Source organism: Leptinotarsa decemlineata, unplaced genomic scaffold, assembly GCF_025532065.1.
Source record: "Leptinotarsa decemlineata unplaced genomic scaffold, Ldec_3_MD MMD2_tig00026369_RagTag_RagTag, whole genome shotgun sequence".
Lineage (NCBI taxonomy): Eukaryota > Metazoa > Arthropoda > Insecta > Coleoptera > Chrysomelidae > Leptinotarsa > Leptinotarsa decemlineata.
In genome coordinates, this window is record NW_027412709.1 from 6,666,381 (window position 1) to 6,689,363 (window position 22,983).

Genomic DNA, 22,983 nt, shown 5'->3' on the forward strand with positions numbered 1-22,983 from the left:
TTACTCATTCATGGCAATATTAAGAGTACAAAGCTGATATGTATGATCGTATAGAAAAAAGTGTAGCACCTGTACATTTCTGTATTCGAGAAGATATTGTCTATGCAGGTTGCCGAATGGCTAGTTATCTTTGCGGGCCATATATATATATATATATATATATATATATATATATATATATATATATATATATATATATATATATATATATATATATCCTTTTATTTTCTTGTTTTCCATGAAAATCTTCATTTCCATTACCACTTCTGATATTATGTCTTCTTTTACTTCTTGTGCCTACTTGGTGATAATGCTAGTTTCCCTCATCGTTTTTTGTCAACATTATGACTTCATTCATTTTTTGTTCTGTTTGACTTTGTAGTATATTGGTGCAATCATTGGTGCAATTGCAACATATTAAGCAATTGGGAATTGCTTAATATGTTTTGTTTTTTCAGCCCCACCTTCTTCAACTGAGGCCGGTTTTTGTGCTGTAAACCTGCCGTTTTTTTGTTCACATGTCTCTCTTTATATGCAGAGGCGGATGTGATGGATTTATTTGCTGCTGCTACCACCCAGTCAATAACTTCATGACCTAACAGGAAGGGCAGCTCTTTAGTTAGTGGATCTTCGTGGTATGCAGACGTGAGTGTACTCTCCACAAAACTTGTAAAGATTACACATGAAGGAAAATGTTGAACCTTGCCTTTACCATGTATGCAATCTATCTCTCTGATATCAAGGTCAAATTCTATGTTCAAGGTCATACTCCACGTCCACAGTCATACTGTGGACGTGGACGTTATTCACACCTATATACCAGACCCATTTTCAAGGTTATCATGATGACATCATCAGTTATTACAATGTCATCAATTATGTGATTGTAGTAAGGAGAGGCCGAACACCGAATGTAGTCTCCTACTTCAATACATCCTTTAAATTCCTTGAAAAATATGATGCTACCTAACTTTGACAATAACTGTTCAAAATGAGTTTTCCATCTGATAGGTTCATCAACATGAACACCCAAGAATTTTACAATTTCTGGTGTATTGTTTTTCTGCTCATTGTTGGACGTGAAAGTGAGTTTTTGTTGAAATTTTTTTTGCCTACCATGAAATTTCATGATTTCTATTCCAGACTGATTGAAAGAATGGTTTATAATGCCATGCAAATGATAATGGTAATGATATTATAATGAAATTGTGGATCGATCATACCCCACATAGCATTAATCGAACTTCAGCGACGTTATTTGCTGATAATGGTAAATATTTTTGTAGACAGGGTGGCTGGGTGGCCCTCAATATAGCTGTATGATGTATATATATATATATATATATATATATATATATATATATACATATGCTGAACTGGTTTTTCCGGGTATTTGATCCGTGTATATTGGAGATATTATCTCCAATTTCACCGACGTTTCGACAAAATCTCATTTGTCATTATCTAGGTGAGCTGTTACGTGTTCAGAAATTTGTTGACCCTGCTCAACTCACTTCTTACTATACTGGTAAAATGTATATTTAATTGTCATATTCTGACAGTCCAATGGCAAGAAATTTATTTTTTTATTTTTTCCGTATTTTTTCGCAATGAATAAAGCAGAAGGCAATTTTTTGGAGTTTCTCAATAGTTCCGAAATAGCAACTTAGCCACAATGGGTACTGTGGATGGTCAATTGCACTTCTGCGGTAACATCCGGTGATCTAGAACCCCCAAAGTTTGTTTCTGAGTGTTCACCACAAAACTAGGTCGATGTTTCAGATTGAAGATTTCTTTTCAAATCGGTAATATGCGTCAAAAACAATAATTGTCGAACTTCTTTTCTGGCTCTACCTCCTCCATTAGGAATGATGAGAAAAAAGCAAAAGAAATTTCAATACTGTCTCATATTTGTTATAATCTGATATGAACCAATTTGCAATGCGGCGTTCCGTTCTTTAGATTTCATCTCCATCTAATTTTTTTTCGTCGATTCTTTAGCTACTGTAATAACGAATTCGACTATGTATTACAATAATATATAATGATTTTTCTTTTGGTTTCTGAAAATACATATGTTCTCTCATTTCCGGTGATACAATTGAACATGAAATTAGCAAAATTTATTATTGTTCAATGAAAATATGTGTGTATTAAGTTCTGATTTAGTTCGTAATCTGCATGAAGAGTCATAGGTCAAATAATCGATGTTCATTGGAAAGCCCGAACTGTCATCGACACAAACTATAAAATCTGTGGAGTAATGCAAATAGCCAGTCCTTTCCTTTGTTAAAGTTGAGTGATATGACCATCATCATAAAGTAAGTAATTTATTGAAATTTTAACAATAAAATAATTTGAAAATGGAACAAGTATCATATGAAGAAACCAGCTTACCTTGGTTCTCTCTTGTACTGTTTTGGAGTTCATTTTTAACGATATAAGAACGTCAAATTGGAACATTGGCGTAGGTGACATCCAAAACAAATATTTTTCCCAATCACCAGAAATGTAATACTCTTTCACAAATAACATGATGTAATCACATTTTCAAAATACAAATCATAAAATTATAAAACAACAACAAAAACTAATTGGCGCTCCGGGGCGACTTCATTGATTTCAGTGGAGCATTTGCTTTTTCAGCTGCAGAAAAACCCGGAAAAACCTGCAGCATCACATCCTCTCCAGATCTTGATCTGCCAACGTACTTTCTCTCATAAAACAAAATGTAGGGTATCTCCAGAGGCTCCAATAAATTCAATACATCGCCAGAACACTTAGTGACACGACTATCGTCGAACTTAAACCAGTTCGGTTCCTTTTTGACCAAGGCGTAGTAATGACCAGATTCAACTTGGTTTGGTGAAACAAGCGTCGAGAAGAGCATTTCTGATGATTGGGAAAATGACTCGTTTTGAATATAACGATATTTACTTTCTTCACAGAGAACATCGTTTATTCAACATTTCGGTTATAAAACAACGCTTCTGCTCGACACTTCCATTTCAAAGAGAAAGTTTCACACCTGAAGTCTCTGAGCAATTTTTCGTAATAGTAAAGTTTTCATTTAACAATCGACGAACAATGATATAGACCAGGGCTAAAGCCTTCAAAAATGGTACAAAGTGAAAAAAAAAGTAGGATGAAACCCATTAAAAAAGTAGGGGAATATGATAAAAATGAAAGGAAAAATAGATTACGGGTAATATGAGTTCGGGAAGTGGGAGGGGTGAGTTTTCAAGGGTAAAAAATTGATTATATCGATTTCCGGCAAAACTGCCTATGAATTGCAGTTGAATGGCAAAGTTGTAGGTAATAAAAACATCTACAACTTTTGTATTCATGAATATTTCACATAACCTCAAAAAAAACAAGTATTTGCTTTTTTATTTTTCGTTTTCTAAAAAAAATTGCAATAAATTTGGTGGAAACTCTCCTTTCCATTTCACAAATACACTTTTATTCATTTGATTTAAAATATTTATTTTTTCACTTTATTTTGACTTAATATCAAAAACGACCCTAATTTTCAATCGAAAATTCTCGCGTCAAAATATCAGCTTTTTTCAAAAAGTCGGTGCGCCTTTTATTCGTTGGAATCTCTACTTTCTAATGGTGTAAAAAATATACATTACTATAGTAAATGTTTCCAGAAAATGCAAAAAATTGAAAAAAACTTGAATTAATTTTTTTCAATCATTATGTAAAATTTTGAACTATTTATTAAAATTCATACTTCACTTACTCAAAAAACGTAAGATTCCATGTTACATTGATAAACATTGTTGAAATGAATTTTGGCAGTGTAAAATTTTTGAGGAAAAAAAACTTGTCTCTAAAAAGGGTTCAATCTTTCGTTAAATCGATGCATTATTGCTATTCCAAAGGATATCGTTAACGATCGCCAGCAAAAAAGATATGGAAACTTATTTAGAATTCGAGCTTGCACCTTCTCCACTGTCATTTTTTACAGAAAATGGCCTCAGTATATACATCAATCTCCGTTAAGGTTTGTTAAGGTTTTTCAGTAATTCTGTTGAGGTCCTCATGTAAACCTTCTTGAAGATACAGAAGGAATTCTTGGGCATCTTGATGGACAGAAACCATGACTCGAGGGACAAATCTTCAAATCTGACTTTCAAAGTAGACCGTGTTAATTGCTCCATCAGATAAATCTTTTGACCACAATTTCTTGATTACTTCTGCGAACGCTTCAGTTTCAGCTTTCATACTAGAAATATATATGTATACTTTTTTCAAATATTCCAGCAACCATTTCGTGTTTGATAAACATTGGATTACACTGTTCATGAAACAGGTGTTTCCAATATTTTTCAACCCATTAAACCCAAGAGTTCTGACTGAAGAATGTATCATCCATCTAATGTTGTAACTGTTGATACTACGTTCGCCACTGCTTTCTTCTGAGTAATTACCAGAACCAGAGGTATACGCCGGTAATTAAACAAAAATTACGTGTGAAGAGTGATGTATGGATAGACACAAAATTTTATATTTATTACGGAAGTCAAAAATATATCTACTATTCAGCTTTCAGAATATCAAATTTTGAAATCACAAAAATCTTAACTGATTATAATAACCTCAAAAAATACGACGTAGCGATGGGGCAAAATCGAAGATATTACATTTCACGATTGAATTTTCAAATGAGTACATTTTGAAATTACACAGAATATGATTCTATGAAAAACTGAACCAATTCCAATATTCTCTAAAAATACGACATACCAATGAACGTTGTGTGATTGCTCGTGAAAAAACAAAAAATTTATGAAAAATCAACAAAATATATATTTTCACCTGACCTGTCATTTTCACTCAACGTTAATAAAAAAACAAACCGTTAACTAATTGAAAAATGTAATTTTTCTCCTCCCTCCATTTTAAATTAATCATTACGCGTTTGATAGCAGGTAGGTAATGGCTCATTTAGAATACACGTGTGTTGTCTGCTATGTACCTTGAATATCAAGAAAAATGTGGACAGGAAATATTCCAAATTACGTGCCTCTCTAAAACGCAAATTGGATGGTCATAAACCACCACTGAAACCACCACTGAAAAAATAAATTAATTCATTAAGGAAGCTCCAGATGGCAAATATTTGTTTTCGAAGGGAACACAAATCTGCTTTTTCCTTTTATGATTTTTTTTGAAATTTTTACAATAATTTTCGAAATACTAAAACACAACATACCTAGATGTTGAAACTGAATAATTCAACCTCAACAGCCAATCATATTTCATTTGCCATACGCCTCTAAAGCAAAGCCTACTTTCGTTAATATAGAATATAGTTCATATAGAACTATAAAAGCGAAGCAAAGGAGTTTGATATTTCACAGACCAAAAAATACCTGTTCGCATTTGTGTTTGATATTATTATATTATTTGAAACTCTTCATTTCTATTCATTCACTTACAAGGTGAATATCAATTGTGTTCAGGCCTTTTCAAATGTCTACCCAATGAGGTGCCTCCACCCCTGAATTATTCTCCTACCATAGTAAGTTGCTCAAATCTCAGTTCGATATTGTAAATTTAAAATTAAGTTAATATAAGTTGAACCTTTGTAGAGAACAGTTGAAATAAACACTTGTCTGTGCTATCTTCGCATTCCTTTTATTTGACACAAGACTTAGTGCAAGCCTTGTGTGTAACTCAAATACGGACGATAAAACAATCGTACGTCAAACCATTGGTCCTTCGAGCCGGATTAGTGTAAAAATAATCAGTGTTGTTTCTATAATCTGGAAAGCAGTAAGCTTTATTCATCGCAACTTCGCTGTAATTGCACAGTGATCAACCATATTCATTTGTGTGTCATTCATCGGAAGCCGCAGGTTCGCGCAACATATCAGAGTCGAAAAAACCATCCAGTGTTCATCGACAACTTGAAGAGAAAATTATTGCAATTTTCATCAATCATCATTCATTTGCTGACACTCCGACGAGTTTGTCGTCAGAAGCAGAACTCCAGTTCCCGGTTCCAATAGTCAATCATAATCTTGCCGAGTCAAGTTCAATTACAGTTGGACAACAACAGTATCAGGAGATCCATATTCAGCATGCAGGTAAGTCAGTTGGTACCACCTGAAATATACTTTTTTCCATAACTCCCTTTTACTTTATCGCATCTGTTTCGTACCGTATTGTTATATACCATAATAAGATTCCAGTAATTGTATTAAAATGGCCGCGGAACAAATCAAAGCCTTGAAAAACAAACGCGCAGGTGCTAAACGATCGTTAACCAGGTATTCAAATTTTCTTAAAGCATTTGATCCATCTAGGGATTTTCCCGCTCTGGAAAAGAGATACAAGGAAATTGAAACAACTCGCGAAAAATTTGAGAGCGCTCAATCAGAGCTCGAATCGCTCTGTGAGCTTAGCGATGAGCATCACGAGTATGGAGATGAATTCGAAGATCTATATTTTGAAACCTATTCAATTGCTACGAACCTTTTATCTAACCGATTGCTTGAAACTACTGTCACAGCAACTCCTACAAAAACAAACGTATCGGTAATACCCGCGAGTACGGAATTTGTTTCTAATCCGGAATCCCACAATTCCATTATAGATAGCCAAACTAACAATATTGCCAACCCTGACACTCAGGTTAATGTCGATTCAGCACTCACTAGTACCGTTTCATTACCATCCAATGTCAACCCTGCGTCAGTAAGCGCAGATCAGCCTCAGCAATCAATTACACAGCAACAACAGTTTGCTTCTGTTATCCCAAGCTCGCAACTTAGTGCAAATCTACCAACCATTGGTCTTCCTACATTTGATGGATCCATTAATACATGGTTGGATTTCCGTAACTTGTTTACTTCTTTAATCCATGAAGAGCCTAGTATCCCGCCTGTTCATAAGTTATTTTATCTTAAAGGCTGTTTACGCAAAGATGCCGCTCGAGCGATATCATCTATGGACTTGTCGGCTCAAAACTATCTCATAGCTTGGAATTTACTGAAAGAGCAATACGATGATCCAAAATTCATTCGCGATAGCCATATAAATACACTACTAGACTTACCTAGTATATCGAAAGAATTTTCAATGCGAGAATTCGTAGATGGCATCCAAACAAATATTCGGGTTCTTCAGACGTTGGGAGAACCCATCGATCAGTGGAATTCAATTTTAGTTTTAGTATTTCGAAGAAAGCTTGACGAGCGTCTCCAAGAACGTTGGCAAGATTACAGCATTGACATTCCTAACCCAACACTTTCGCAGATGCTCACATTTCTCAACCGGCACGCTCGGCTGGAGGGTACTGAATCTCATAATCAAGCACCGTTAGTCAAACCGCATATATCTCGAGAAAGGGGTAAGATTGCTTACCAAAAGGCGGACTCACACCCTCAGAAGGTCTACATGGCTGCTACTTCGCCAAATAGATGCCTTCATTGTGAAGGTGATCATTGGATAAACTATTGCCCTGAATTCCTTACACTTACGCCAAAACAGCGTCATGAAATTGCCAAAACGAGCAATTGGTGCAATAACTGTCTTCGCAAAGGTCATCGATCAGGTCAATGTTCCTCTAGTAATTGCCGCACTTGCAATCGGAAACATCACACTCTATTACATTTCAACAGCAACAAGCCAGCAGCTCCTGAAACTTCAACGTCGACAGCGGCTGCATCTTCCACTTTAACTTTACACACTCGCGTTGCTTCGGAAGCTGTTCTAGCCACAGCGCTTATTGATATAGTTAACATGCATGGTAAAACTAAAACATGCAGAGTCTTTCTTGACGCAGGCTCTCAGGCTCACTTCATTACTGAGAGCGTCGCAATATTCTTGAATTTAGATTGCAAACCAGTAACAATCGCAGTCTCAGGTCTTGATATTACATCAACTACCGTAAACCAGGCTACTACAGCGATTATAAAATCTCGTCACAACAAATTTCAAAAGACAATCGAATTTCTTATTGTGCCTCAAATCAGCGCTGCTATGCCATCTATCACTATTGATCCTTCTTCCATAGAAATTCCAAAAAACATTCATCTGGCAGATCCCGAGTTCTACAAGGTGTCGCCAGTAGACGCTTTGATCGGAGTGAAGCTTTTCTATAAGCTTCTGAGCATAGGTCAGATATCTCTGAAAAATCACCCAAACGCTGTGCTACAAAAAACACAGCTGGGGTGGATTATAGCAGGGGAATTGAGAAATCAACCCTCATCTCGAAGCATCGTTTGCCATCTCGGCCATCATTCACCATCGTCTCAGCAAGAACTTACTCGGTTCTGGGAAATTGAAGAACTGCCCTTGTCTAAGGCCCTTTCTCCAGAAGAAGAAGCTTGCGAGGAGCATTACAAACTTCACACTTCGCGGAATGATTCCGGAAGATATGTAGTAAAATTACCTTTCAACGACCAAATTAAAAATTTGGGTACATCTTATTCAGGTGCCCTCAGGCGTCTCCATATATTAGAAAACAAGTTTTCTAGGAACCCTGAGCTGCAGCGTGATTATTCAGCGTTTTTAGCTGAATACAAGGATCTCAATCATATGTCGATAATCCCGGAGCACGAGAACAATAGTGTCGGTTTTTATCTTCCCCATCACGCCGTGCTTAAGCAAGATAATGTCACCACCAAGATTCGTGTCGTGTTCGATGGATCAGCAAAGTCTTCAACCGGTATCTCACTAAATGATACCTTAATGGTTGGTCCCAAGCTGCAGGATGACTTGTTTGTTATCTTGACTCGGATTCGGTCTCACATATATGCATTTACCGCTGACATCGAAAAGATGTATAGGCAAATTCTCGTCGACCCAATTGACGCTCGTTATCAAAAAATTGTCCATCGGGACCATCTACGGGCTGTCATTAACACCTATGTCCTCAATACTCTTACTTACGGTACAGCTTGTGCATCTCATTTGGCTGTTCGATCATTGTACCAGCTAGCACAGGACGAAGGTCATCTATACCCTTTGGCGGCTGTCGTTCTGACTAGGGACTTCTATGTTGATGACGTCCTCACTGGTGCCAACACCCATGAGGAGGCGTCCTGCTTGCGAGATCAGCTCGTCGAGCTTTTGGGGAAGGGAGGTTTTAACTTGCGCAAATGGGCCTCAAACGAACCCTCTCTTATTGTCAATGGTGCCGAGCATCCCACTTCTACACATATGTCTCTAGACCTCGAAGCTTCCATCAAAACTCTCGGTATACGGTGGAATGCTCGGAAAGATACGCTATTTTACAGCGTAAACATAGTTGCGCAAGGATCACACACCAAGCGAAGTATCCTTTCCCAAATTGCTAAATTATTTGATCCACTGGGTTTGCTAGGCCCAGTGATAGTATATGCCAAAATAATTATCCAACTTTGCTGGAAGTCTGGGGTTACTTGGGATGAATCAGTCCCTCAAAACATACATGATATGTGGATCGCATATCAGAAACAACTTCCACTCCTGGAAAAATTACTCTTTCCTCGTTGCCTCGTTACCCCGAACGTTGTAAGTATTCAAATGCACGGATTCTGTGACGCGAGTGAAAAGGCCTACGGGGCTTGTATTTATTTGCGCACCACAAACAGCGAAGGTATTGTGCGAATTACTCTCGTATGTTCTAAATCTCGCGTAGCGCCCGTCAGCACGGTAAGTCTACCTCGCTTAGAGCTGTGCGCTGCAGCTTTGTTGGCAAATATTTATTGTACTGTGCAAGAGTCACTTTTGATGCCTATTAACGAGGTTCACCTGTGGTCAGATTCCACAATTACCCTACATTGGCTGCAAACAGCCCCTCATCGACTCAAAACTTTCGTAGCCAACCGCGTGGCAGACGTTCAGCGGAAAACTTCATGCTGTCGTTGGCGCCACCTTTTTTCTCAAGACAATCCCGCCGATTACATATCTCGTGGCCAGCTGCCTAGTGAATTCATTCGAAATGGTTTATGGTTACAAGGCCCTTCTTGGCTGCCTCTAGAGTCAAGTGCGTGGCCCGAAGGAGCTTTACAATTAGTCGAGATTCCCGAGTTAAAAACAAGCTCTGAAAAAATAACTGCTTATATCGCTTTAAATTCAACGGGGGCAAGCATTCTGGAACGATATAGCTCATTCGGTAAATTACAGCGCGTAGTGGCATATATTCTACGATTTATTTTCAACACGCGTAATAAAAACCAGCCTCGTCGCGAAAACTTATCATTGAAGGATATCTCGGAGGCTCATACGCTAATTATTAAGCTTATTCAGTGCTCGACATTCTCAAAAGAAATTAATTGCCTCAAGAGAAACGAAAGTATTTCCACGAATAGCCGGCTAATCCCACTCAACCCCTATCTCGATGATGTCGGCTTACTCAGGGTTGGTGGGCGACTTCAACTCTCGGAGCTACCAGAGAAAACTCGGCACCCTATATTGCTGCCCAGCTCTCATCACGTAACAGATATACTTATACGCGAAGAACATCAACGTCTCGAGCACGCAGGTACCCAAGCTACCCTCTATTCTCTCCGTCAAACCTATTGGATTGTTAACGGTCGTAATACCGTGCGCAAGGTACTTCATCGTTGTACACGATGCTTTCGTGCTAAACCCCGCTTGGCTGATCACGGCTCCGGCATTCTGCCTCAAGCTCGGGTATTAGCTTCACGACCGTTCCTGAAAACAGGAATTGATTACTGTGGCCCTCTATTTATAAAAGAGAAGCGATACCGCAATCGAAACAAGATAAAGGTTTATGTAGCTATATATGTATGCATGGTCACCAAGGCCGTACATTTAGAATTGGTGTGTGACCTCACCACCGAGGCTTGTTTAGCTAGCCTTAGGCGTCTTTTTGCCCGACGGGGAAAATCCATAGAGATTCATTCTGATAACGCGGCTAATTTCGTAGGAGCTAATCGTGAGCTTCAAGAGTTATTCGAATCCACAGATCATAAAACTGCTATGCAAAAGTTTATTGAGCATGAACGTATAGTTTGGCATTTTATACCACCCAGAGCACCTCATTTCGGAGGGCTTTGGGAGGCCGCCGTGAAATCTTTCAAGTTACATTTGATTCGATCTGTTGGCGACACACTATTAACTTACGATCAATTGGAGACATACGTTGTCGAAATAGAAGCGATATTAAATTCCCGACCACTTTCCGCCATGTCTTCCGACCCTAACGATTTCCTTCCCTTGACCGCTGGTCATTTCCTCATTGGTGGTCCACTGACTTCGTTTCCACAGGAACATTTGGCGGACCTCCCTGCAAACCGCCTCTCAGCATGGCAGCACGCTCAGAAGCTGAAACAGCACTTCTGGAATCGATGGCATCATGAATATCTCAACAATATCATCAGTCTTCACCGTCAAACCAAAGGACCTGAACTTCAAGTTGGCGATCTGGTTATCATGCATGAAGACAATCTGCCACCATTGGCCTGGGCCGTTGGCCGCATCATAGCTACACATCCGGGTCCGGATGGCGTCATACGAGTTGCAACCGTGAGGACCAAGAACGGCGAATATAAGCGGTGCAGCAAGAAACTATGCCCACTGCCGATAGACTAGCGGTTCCCTAATGCTCTCATTTCTTTGAACTCAGTAGTTCAAGGGGGGCGGCAATGTTGAGTCTCATCTCAATTATTATATTGATAGTACAATTTTTATTAAATTCACATTTTATTATTTTTATCATATTGCGCCTTTTAACGGGATTGCTTTATAAAATACCAAGCCGTAAGATTAGTACTTCGAAATTCTTAAGCATTTGAATTTTAATTAGATTTTATACCTAAGATTGTATCCCTCAAAATCCTTAAAAGCTTATAAATGGCCAGCTTATCTATTGCTCCGTAATCCATCACAAATCTAGAGAAATATTTGAAATTAGTAGAATTATGAAAGGACCCTATTGTATTTGCTCTCTTGGGTTTTTCTAATATTACACAAAGGATCAAGTCTGGTTCTGTAATATTTCTTTCATGAATATTTCCATCTAGCTGTAGCAACTGAAAAGGTTGGCATTTGTGAATCTTTTCATCTGTGGGGTGGGCCTTTTCAAATGTCTACCCAATGAGGTGCCTCCACCCCTGAATTATTCTCCTACCATAGTAAGTTGCTCAAATCTCAGTTCGATATTTTAAATTCAAAATTAAGTTAATATAAGTTGAATCTTTGTAGAGAACAGTTGAAATAAACACTTGTCTGTGCTATCTTCGCATTCCTTTTATTTGACACAAGACTTAGTGCAAGCCTTGTGTGTAACTCAAATACGGACGATAAAACAATCGTACGTCAAAACAATATCACTATCAGACAACACATCGGTAATCGCCAGAGTAACTCAGCGGTAACGCGTGTATATAATGCATATATTTTTCCTATAACCCGAGGTCAAACCCCACTGCTGGAAGTTTTTCTACGTGAATGATATAATTATATATTAGTAATATTTTTTGGAAGGTAGTGGTAAAAATGAAATTATATAACAATTTAAATTTATTTCTAGGTTGCAATGATTATTGCTATTTCTAGAGCATGCCAAAAAAATAACTGAAAGATATGCAAATAGATCATATTAAATATATGAACCAAGAACTATACATCAAAGTACCGAACACAATAAAAAAAACCAAAAGGTCATTTATTCTTTTTGGCTATTTCTATAATATTTGTAAAAAGTACATGGACTTGAGACCAAAAAATGTTGACAACTACCATTTTTTTTTAATATCAAAATGGGAAATTGCAACCATCCTAGTTGATGGATGGATAGATGGGATGGATCGAATGTATTCATAAATAGTATTGAAAACATTTGTATTCCCACTGTTTCAAATTCTCAACTAAACGGAATAAGACCATCTTCCTTCCATATCGACGGAGGAATATCATTAAATAATTATGATAATGTATCGATAAATGTACATGATTATAACAAAAATAGACCCTAATAAGGTAACTTGTAGTATTGTCAACGATTTTTAAATCATTTATTTGTGTTCTGACTGAATGAGTTTATTATCTAAACAAATATATTGTACCATTTCTTTCTACGGTCAGTCGTAGAAAAATTGTAGTACGCACCAATAATCCTACTTTCAACGAAATTGGGTGATTTTGATGAATTAGAAATCTTTAGGGCATAATGAATTTGAACAAAAAATTTCTTTTTCTCTACAGTGTAGATCAGGGATCGGCAAGTAGTTTTAGGTGGGGTCCGGATACTGTGGGAAAATTTTAACGGGGTTCAGAAAAAAAAACAAATATTAATAATGAAGTGCTACATATTATTCTGGTTTCAAATCATATTCTAAATTATAAAAGAAATACAAGACCTCTTATTAATGTGAGAAACTGCACCGACGGTCTTGAGCCAGTTTTTTATAGTTTGGTTCTCGAGAGGGATAGCAAATTGAAAGTGTGTCTTCTATGTGAGCATCTGTTAATCTTTAACGATATTTGTTTCTGAGAAAGATGTTTCACATATGTATGTCGAGCCAAAAATAGTGGTCAAATTGATAGCTAGTCTTTTATAATTTTCATAATTTTCTGGGACATGTTTGGCCCAAAATTCTTTAGTGGATACCGTTCTATATATTTCCAAATACACATCTTGCAAATCAATTATCTCCAATTGAAGTGATGACTTTGACAGTTTATCAAATTGGCAGCCACATCTATTCACTTTGCCACTGCATCAATTTCAAATTGACATTTAAGAAACGGAGATAGCTTGCCTATCTCTGCAAAGTCTTGGAATCTGTAGCAAATTCGTTCTTAAGATCGGCCACATCACATATTAATTTTCCATTTCCTTGTTACTTTGTATTGAGCACATTCAAATATCTTGAAATATCTTTCAGAAAAGCCACAACCAGCATATTGCGCTCATCTCTATTGTGTTCATCATCAACAATGTCACATGATTCATCAAGTGCTTTGGCGTAGCAAGGTGCCTTTTGCAGAAGTTCAAGTAGAGTGTTTTTAATGTCCGCAGCTAAAATGTCAGTTCTTCGTGTATTACATCTCGTTGACAATGGAATACTTTGAATTGCAGAGACATCCTTTTTTTTCTTCAAAAAGTGACGTAATTACTGCCAACATACATTCCTTCAGGTTTTTGTGGAATTGCTGATGAGTTTTTTCGTAGTGTCGCTTCAAATTTCCACTTTTAACAATAGCGACAGTTTTATTGCATACTGCATATTGCATATTGCACACTGGAACCGCTGCCCATCAGGTAACTTAAAACAATATTGCTCAATCCATTATGCCAAAAACCTATTTTTACTTTCAACTTTTCGTTTTTTAGGATCCATATCAACTTAGGTACAGAAAGAATTTTTATCAAACGAACGAAAACGATAGAAATCTAAAACAAATGTGTGGTTCCTCCGTTGTTTGTGCGGCGACTAATGACTGGCAGTCTGCTTTCAGTTCTTTCCCACTCCCTAACTATCGATTTCGATAAGCGCTCGTGCTTGTTTCAACAAAACAAAACAGGAGCAAGCACATTGAAGTAAGGTAAGTACGCAGTGCGCTGTGGAATGCTCCCGCACATATTTCCGAAAAAATGGTACGAAGTTCAATCTATGGATGTTACAGAGATTTGAAAATATTTAAATCGCATCATTCTGATTCGCTCACACACAGGCTAGATAGGAAACTTATCAGTAGTAGTTAGATTTTTTTGTGTTATTTTGATTGATAAAGGAATGGTATACCTCATCTACGAATTTTTATATGTACTTGGTATATATTACAATATTTGGGGTGCTCCGCGACTCAACCTTTCGCGGTTCGTCCGCCGTCCACCTGTTTTTGACCGCGAGTGTTGCTTGGCAAAGCCAAGCCAAGATGAAGCTGCTTATAGCACCCTCTTTTGCAAGGGAGTCAGTAGCCTCATTGCCTTCCATGCCAGTATGGCCAGGAATCCAGGCCAGAGACAACATTGTAAAAAATTCTGAAAGTTATGTTAGGGACACCAATAACGTTCTCAAGGTACGTCATAAGGGGGAAGCGGAATTTTTGATTTGAGACAATTATATTGCAGAAATATCTATAATAATAACGTATTCAAACGACAAATTGAAAAAAAATGTATTGGAATGAACATACATGAATGACATATTATCATGATGAATCAATGTTGAACATTTTCTCTGACTCATATGAATATGGTCATAGTTAACTGTTGATAATATTCCTGATTTTCACAATAGTCACTGGCATTCGTATCCAAGAATGAATATTATAGTGTTTCGCCGTTTATTTATTTCTCTGGATAAGACAGCTATATATACTCGTCAGTTTCTGCTTGACTATTTTAGTCTGAATCTACTGGCCCGCAACAAATCACAGCCTCTAGTCTCATGATCGTGGAAATCACAATTTGTGTTTAATGATAATTCATATTTATGATTATCTATCAAATGTTGATACAGATAAATAGAATTACTGTCATTATTTTCATCGAAAGGAAATGAGGTCTACGGAGTCTAAGAAACCAGCAAGAAAAAAGCCATACGGCCTTTTTTTGCAACATAAATATCCTATTTGCGTTACTACTCTTTTCCCAGAGAATTGTTCCATATGAGATGTGAGAATGGATAAAAACGTAGTAAGCTGATAATAGCGCCTGTTGAGAGATTATATCTTTCAAATTCCGAAGGAGAAATGTATATTTCAACAATTTAATGCTAAGTTGTGCTCTAACCAGTTCAAATTATCATCTAGATGTATGCCTAAGAGTTTAACACTGTGTCCTTCAACCCAAGAGGTGTTTGATGTAAAAATGATGTTTTGAGTTTCATTTTCGTTTAAAGGTAGATTATTTTTTTTGAACCATATGTCAGCATTCTTTTGTATTTGATTATATCGCACACCAAATTATCCTTGATTTTTCCGGATGTCGTAAGAGTTGTATCATCGGCGAAAGCAAAACAATTATGAGGTGACATGAAGGAAAAGAGATCATTTATATAGATTTTGAATAAAAGAGGCCCCAGAACCGAGCCTTGGGGAACTGGTGGAACTACTTCAATCGATTCGTTGTATCAAATAAATATAATATGATAGTGATAGTTTTATATGACTGATATGTATGAGGTATATAACAACATCCCACACACGTCATATCTCAATAGCCACTGTTTATTTTTCTGTATCGTTATCATGTATCATGCACTGTAACATATATTGTACGATAGATGAACATTAATATTATAAGTTCTGTTTTTTTGTGAATTAGTGGTCACATTTTCTCCCAATATACTGAATACATTTTTTTTTCAAGTTGGCAGTAAAATTTTACAAATAAGATATGACAAGTAGCAAGCAATAAGAAACATCTATCTACAACCTCAAATATGCTACCCATATTATAAATCTCAAAGTTCCCTGCGCATGCGACGAATCCTTGAAATAAATGACAATCTCAGTTATTCCATACGATGACGTGATTTTCCAACAAGTTTCACATGCAAAATTGATTCTGAAATATTCAATTGTTAAATATGTTCGAAATATGTTGAAAATATGTTTTTCCGCTAACCAGCTGTCGCTGGTCAAACGAAAATCGATCGTTCAGTCAGCGGTTGAACCACCGACTCACACATCGGTCGATTGAGAGAGTGAACAAAGCACCCATGTTGAACAAAACCATACTGAATTTCAATATTATCAATTCCTTCACATACCATTCAAGATGACGAATTTCTCAATAAATAATTACGCTGCCAAACGATATACCGAGCGCTCAAACTCCCCTTACTCCAGGTTTATTGATATTGATGTACATTTTGTTTCTATTTCAGCTCAGATACATTTTTCAGGTGTGTCATCATTTTCTCATTTTGAATCCCACTCACACATTGTTGTGAATGTGATCGTTTTTTTGCTTGTTCCATAAAAAACACCAATCAATGTGTCAAACAACTTTTTTAGGACTTGACGTGCGGAAGTGAATTCAAACAGTCTTTTTGAAATATTGATACTATTGGTTAGTATTTGACAATAGCCTTTCGGATTATGCTATAAATGGAAGGCAGCAGTTGTTAAATCAAAATGGAAGTCAAAATGAACGAAATAACTCAATTTATATGTTACTGTGGAAAGCTTTCATTATAAATAATTGATAATAATTTTTTCAAAGTGAAGTTTATATTTTTATTTTCAGAATGGGACCTTCACTCTTCACAATTCTTATTATATGTTGGGCTCCAAGTATATACGCTCAACACTGCAGTAATCCAAATGTATCCAGACAACGCTTGCTCATTTACCGCATCATTGAAGAAGTAGAAGTTCAAATTGTACGTTGCAAGTATTTTGACAGAAGTCATCCCGCTCTCACGTATTTTGACATCACAAACAATTGCTTGAAAACTCCCATTACTTCGATTTTCGTTGACAAATGGGAGGAGGCGAACTATGTGAACTCACCCAATTCTCTCGTTAACATGGAACAATATAAAGCGAAAGCGGATCTCATTAGAAACGAAATAAAACTACGATCAGGTACAATTTGTAGATACGACAGAGGTTTTTGTTATGATACCAAGGAGGGAAATAATTATGCCGTTGTGTGGGAATTGAATAAAGAGCCACACAGATCGATACATTCTTGCCCGACGAGTTTAGAACAGGTATTCTACGGATCTGTTGATATCTGGGACTTTCCAGTGAAACAATTAAAGTACCTTTTCTACACTGACTACCGCACTGGTGAGGCTTTCTACTTGAGGCTAATAAAAAAAATTGATTGCCACAAAGGGGAAACCTGGGTGACAGAAGGAAATGAATTTTTGGTGTCTCGATTGAAATTAACTCCACGTATTGCAGATACGAAAGTTTTGAATCAATATTATTTACCTGTGCAAACGTCCAAGAAGGTCAGCGAGGCTATTATGAAAAATTGCGAAGTCCATGATTATCCACTAGATTTCAGTCACAGATCAAGTAATGAGTATTTTGAAAATCCTGCTATGATAAGACTTATATTTCAGAAACTCAAAGAAAAATTTGAACTGGAAATCAACAAAATGTCTTCAAAACCTACCAAAGGAGGTTCTCTTGATTCCAATGTATTTTTGAAAGAAATCAACAAGCTCAAATATTACAATAGTGAAAAAAATACCCAACTTCTGGACATCATGGAAAGAATTAGATCAACAGAAAGTAATCTAGAGCTTACTCGCAATGATTTGATGAACATCAAAAAACTCATTGGTTCCTTCAACGAAAAATACGAAAAAGACGTTTCATCTTTCAAAGTGAATTTATCAGAAATGAGTGAGAGATATCTATCTGAGAGTAGACGTTTTTCGACGATAATATCAGAGAAAGAACGTGATTTGCTGAAAAATTTCCAAGATCTCACTCTTTTTGTCAAAAGTCAGTCAAATAGTTTGGTGGCCAGATCAGAATTTGAGAGAAAATTGTCAGATTTGAGAGACAAACTGAATACTGAAATCAACGATTTGAAATCGAAACTTCTTCAGTCTTTGAATGAAAACGAACAATTGAAGATATCTCTGGAAACTATACATAATGACAGTAAAGAATGGTTAGATGACTTCAAATTCATAAAAAATGATTATGATTCGAAATTGAATAGCATCAGTCAACGAATGAATGACAGCTTAAGCAACTTTAGAAATGATTTTGACTTAGTTCTGGAAAAGATAACGGAAAATGAGCGTGCATCAGCAAATGATCAGAAGATAGAAGAACTAAAAAAGGAAATAGAGGATTTCAAAATCAGTTCGAAGAGTTTTGTGGAGATGAAATCAAACAATATACTTTCCACAATACAAACATTATTAACCAAATCTGTCTCGAAAGAAGAGTTTGCTAATGTGATAGATCGAATCGATATTATCAACAGAAATATAGCCAATGTGCAATGGAACTTCCTGAATAATCTTGAAGATGATCCAATTTCTGCTAATCATCTCAATAACAAGTTATCTGAACTATCAGGAAAAGTTGATGAAAAAATTGACAGACTTCGGACTGATTTCACCACTCATTCAATACAACATAAGCAGCACTGCAATTGCAAAAATGAACTGTACAAAATCATAAAAAAATACGAAAATCAATTTGAAGATGCGAAACGTCAAATTTTAAACGAAGCAAAAATGTATGTGGAAACCAGAGAAACGCTGACTGAAACTGAATTGAATGAAGAATTGGTAAAATTTACCGAAAAGATGGAAACAAATAGAGAGCAAATAATTAAAACTCTACTTGATAAGTTGAACGAGAAGGATGATAAAATTGAAGATCTAAAAAATACTTTGACCAAAGAGATATCGAAACTACGAACTAAAATAACCGAATTCGACCAAGAAAACACGTGTAATCCTGTTCCGAACTGAATTTTAGTCAACTTTGATTGACTATTATAAAATAGGTCTTAAAAATCGGAAAACACGAAACAATTTTCCATTATATGCACACTTGTCCTTTCTTTGTCGTCTGGAGTGAGTATTTCATAACAATGGATCGTCCGAGTTGACACCAATTATCTATGGTATTTCTCAGGAATCTGTCTTGCACTCAATATCATTCGTGATAAATATTAATAGTCTTTATAGGTACACTGAACAGAAAATTGTTGCTTCAACACTACACGTTCCAATAGGGGTGAATTAGAAATTAAAAATGTCTTGAATATCGTCTTGATTATTTTTCGCTATTTTCACCGCCCAGAACTCAAAAAAATGAATAAATATATAATAGAGAAAAAAACTCATCATATTCTGGGTCACGAAATTCTTTTTTGGGACATCTGTTCAAGGGCACCGAAAATTATGATCCAGGGCTCATTCGATTCGAAATGACCTCTAGCAACTTTTTGAAAAATTCCAAGAGGGGCTCGAAAAAATTGCAATTTAGTAAACAAAAAGGGGAATTGTCAAACGCAAAAAAAGAAAAAATGTAAGAATTTGTAAAAAATAGAGAAAGTTTTTTAACACAAAAAGTGACACATGGTTGTTTTTTTGTTGTTTTGGTAGTATTAAAAAAATATATTGTGAAAATTGATGTGTTCAAAACAAATAGTTTATTAAGTAAATGAAGAAAATATAAATTGAAAAAAAGTTTTTTTTCAGGGTATCAAAGAGAAATGAAAATTATGATTGAAGAAATCATTCCTGAATATTCTTATTTAGTAGCAAACAAATTGTTAATCAACAAATGCGTTTTTGAGCAATACATTTTTTTTTCAATAAACCATTTTGTTTTTGAAAATCATAATATTCATCACTGATTGAAATTTTCCCAGAAAAATTTCAAATGTCTTATGAACAATACATTTGTTTATAACAATTTTTTAAACGAATAGAAGTAAAAATTGTGAAGAATCATTTTTATGTAACTTTGAATAATTCGAAGATAAATAAATTTGTATATTGAAAAAATAATGTTTCATTGCTATAGATAATTTCACGTTTGATTTCACCAAGAGCGGTTTATATCAGAAATACGCGACTCACTGTGGCTGCTCATCGTTTTGACGTTCAACTCAGTACAGTTTTTCCAAATGGATTTAATCTCCAGCGATTCAACCACTACTTTCGCACAGGCACCGCTCGTAGAGCGCTTTAGAGATTTTCCTGTAGTGCTTGTGTTTTGTCCTTGAAAAAAAGGAAGTAACTTTTATGTACGATGTACACGTTCTTGAGGAGTTCATTTTGAAACAAATCTTTTTTTTTCTCTCTTCGAAAATTTCCCACACTTTTGTTGTCATATAAAAATTCAGAAGAGGAAACCATTAAGTTATTTTACTAATAGGTAGACACCAACCTTTAATAACTGAGCATATAACCAAGCAAACTTTTCAGAGGGTCATGTTAAGTTTCATAACTGTTAAGTATATTGCATTTCTGAATCAATAGTTTCTTCAGCGTGAGCCAAATTTATGGTATTTTGAATTTTGTTATTGTATTTTTTTGATAAGATCTTTAGTTTCTTTGAGAATAATATACAGTCCATGGTATTTTTGATTTTTTAATAATAATAGTTACTACCTTGAACATCTCGTTGGGATATGCAAGAAACAATTCCCATCACACCCTTCGCACATTTCAAATAAAAAGAGTTCATATCTACTCAATGCATTGTATTTTGATATGAGTAAGTTTGAACATATCAGGTACAAATATGATTTTATTTTATTTTTTGATAATAAAATTGAAATATAGAAATTCGAATTCATTGTCTCTGGTATAATTTTTTAGAATTCCTTCTACATAAAAAGACGAAACCTTTTTTGAACACTTCTGGAGCAGTTAAAAGTAAAGGAAGGTAATGAACAACACAAAGCAATTTCACTAGTTCGGACTTCCATTGTCTACTATATAAAATGATTTGAAATCCCTGAAACAAGTAAAAAGGAATAATAAAAAAAAATAGCTGAAGATAACAATTATATTAAGCAAACAATAAACCTGAAATGAAATGATAGTGAAATAACCTACAAGTAAAAATATAATAATTGAATAAATAAAAATTGTCTACAATCGACGATCTACAATCGTCTTCGATTGTAGATACCAACAATCGAAACGTCGTGAACTAACGTGACTTGGAATCTCTACACATTTTTATTATTTTCTTTTTTCATTCTTTTAATTTTTATTTATTCAATTATTATATTTTTACTTGTAGGTTATTTCACTATCATTTCATTTCAGGTTTATTTTTTGCTTAATATAATTGTTATCTTCAGCTATTCTTTTTTTTAATTATTCCTTTTTACTTGTTTCATTGATTTCAAATCATTTTATATAGTAGACAATGGAAGTCCGAACTAGTGAAATTCATCACGAAACATTGTCAATCACCTTCAAACAGACACAAAGCAAATTCGTGTCCGTCACGACTATAACTTTTGAACACCAAAACTATCCCAGTCTCTGCTGTAGGCATTCACATATGCTGGTTCAATTTTAATGGGAGCCCCAGTACACTTTTCTTTCATCATTGTTTTGTTCTGGAGCATATCGACGTAGTTGTCTACAGATTTCACAATATCTTTATCCTCATCCAGGTTCTCTTCTAGTATTGTCGTAGGCATGTGATGGTAACTGGGATTCGACACGCTGTTGGGACTCTGCAGAGGTGTTTCACAATCTGATTCGATTGAGGTATGCAACATTGGAACCAATTCATGTCCAGAAGTTTCGTTAGAGTTCGAATGTTTTCTGTTATGCATATTGAAATCGAACACATTACCTGGAAAAAAACCTCAATTTATTATTATTATTCCATTCACCAGTTTCAGTTGTATAACAGTTGTATCTCAGGAATCTGAGATACATAAAAAAGTGAGTCAAGTAAAGAGTAGACACGAATCTGAGAACTTAACGAAAAATAATATAAAATTCGACACAAAATTGTTGGAACAGACTATTTATGAACGTTATGAGTACCCATATCTGCTCGATATGAAATTGAAACGAGCGTAAAGTAATTTATAACAAAAACTCTGAAAAGAATAAAACTTATAGCAACTTCAGAAGTAAAATGAACAGTCCTGAAAATCCAGAAAATCAAAGAAAATCAAGACTCCAGAATACCAGTAAATCGGCAGGTAGACAATACTAGTAACCGATGAGCTGTGTCAGTAACGATCTACTGGTAACCCAGAACACCTCTGAACAAACTGTGATACAATAACATTTCACACAAGATATTTTCTAGTGTCCAGTGGAAATTTCACAATCGAGTGTGATTCACATACATCACAATACATTTTCATCAAGTATTCACCAGTTCCATCGCGTACAAATTTGTAGTTTTTGGATCCGGATATCATCTCTTACTGGTAAACAAGGCTCATAAATGTAATAACTTCAGATAGTATCGAGGAAAAGTATCAGGAAATGCCATAGCTCTATTCTGAGAGATCTTCTGAGAACGTCTATGACATAAAGTATGAAGACATGGTGAGAAAATGCCAGTTTCTTGTCAAAAATACAG

General features: G+C 35.7%; 2 protein-coding genes across 4 annotated transcripts in view; one reads left to right on the forward strand and one right to left on the reverse strand.

The window, feature by feature from the left end:
* The first annotated feature begins 2,161 nt into the window (after window positions 1-2,161).
* Window positions 2,162-19,672, forward strand: LOC111517856 (uncharacterized). Of its 3 annotated transcripts, XM_074185296.1 has the most exons (4): window positions 2,222-2,321; window positions 13,857-14,233; window positions 14,306-14,517; window positions 17,171-19,672. In XM_074185296.1, the coding sequence occupies exon 4, from the start codon at window positions 17,172-17,174 to the stop codon at window positions 19,374-19,376; it is 2,205 nt and encodes a 734-aa protein (XP_074041397.1). In that variant the 5' UTR covers window positions 2,222-2,321; window positions 13,857-14,233; window positions 14,306-14,517; window position 17,171; the 3' UTR covers window positions 19,377-19,672. The 3 variants fall into 3 exon arrangements, with proteins under 3 accessions (XP_074041396.1, XP_074041398.1, XP_074041397.1); XM_074185297.1 differs by lacking the exon at window positions 13,857-14,233 and having other exon boundaries at window positions 2,212-2,321; XM_074185295.1 differs by lacking the exons at window positions 13,857-14,233; window positions 14,306-14,517 and having other exon boundaries at window positions 2,162-2,321.
* A 1,432-nt stretch (window positions 19,673-21,104) lies between these two features.
* Window positions 21,105-22,983, reverse strand: part of LOC111517850 (vascular endothelial growth factor receptor 1) — a 132,744-nt gene continuing 130,865 nt past the window's right edge. The window contains exon 26 of the mRNA XM_074185294.1: window positions 21,105-22,236. Coding sequence (XP_074041395.1) covers window positions 21,884-22,236 — 353 coding nt within the window. The 3' untranslated portion in view covers window positions 21,105-21,883. The remainder of the gene's footprint in view (window positions 22,237-22,983) is intronic.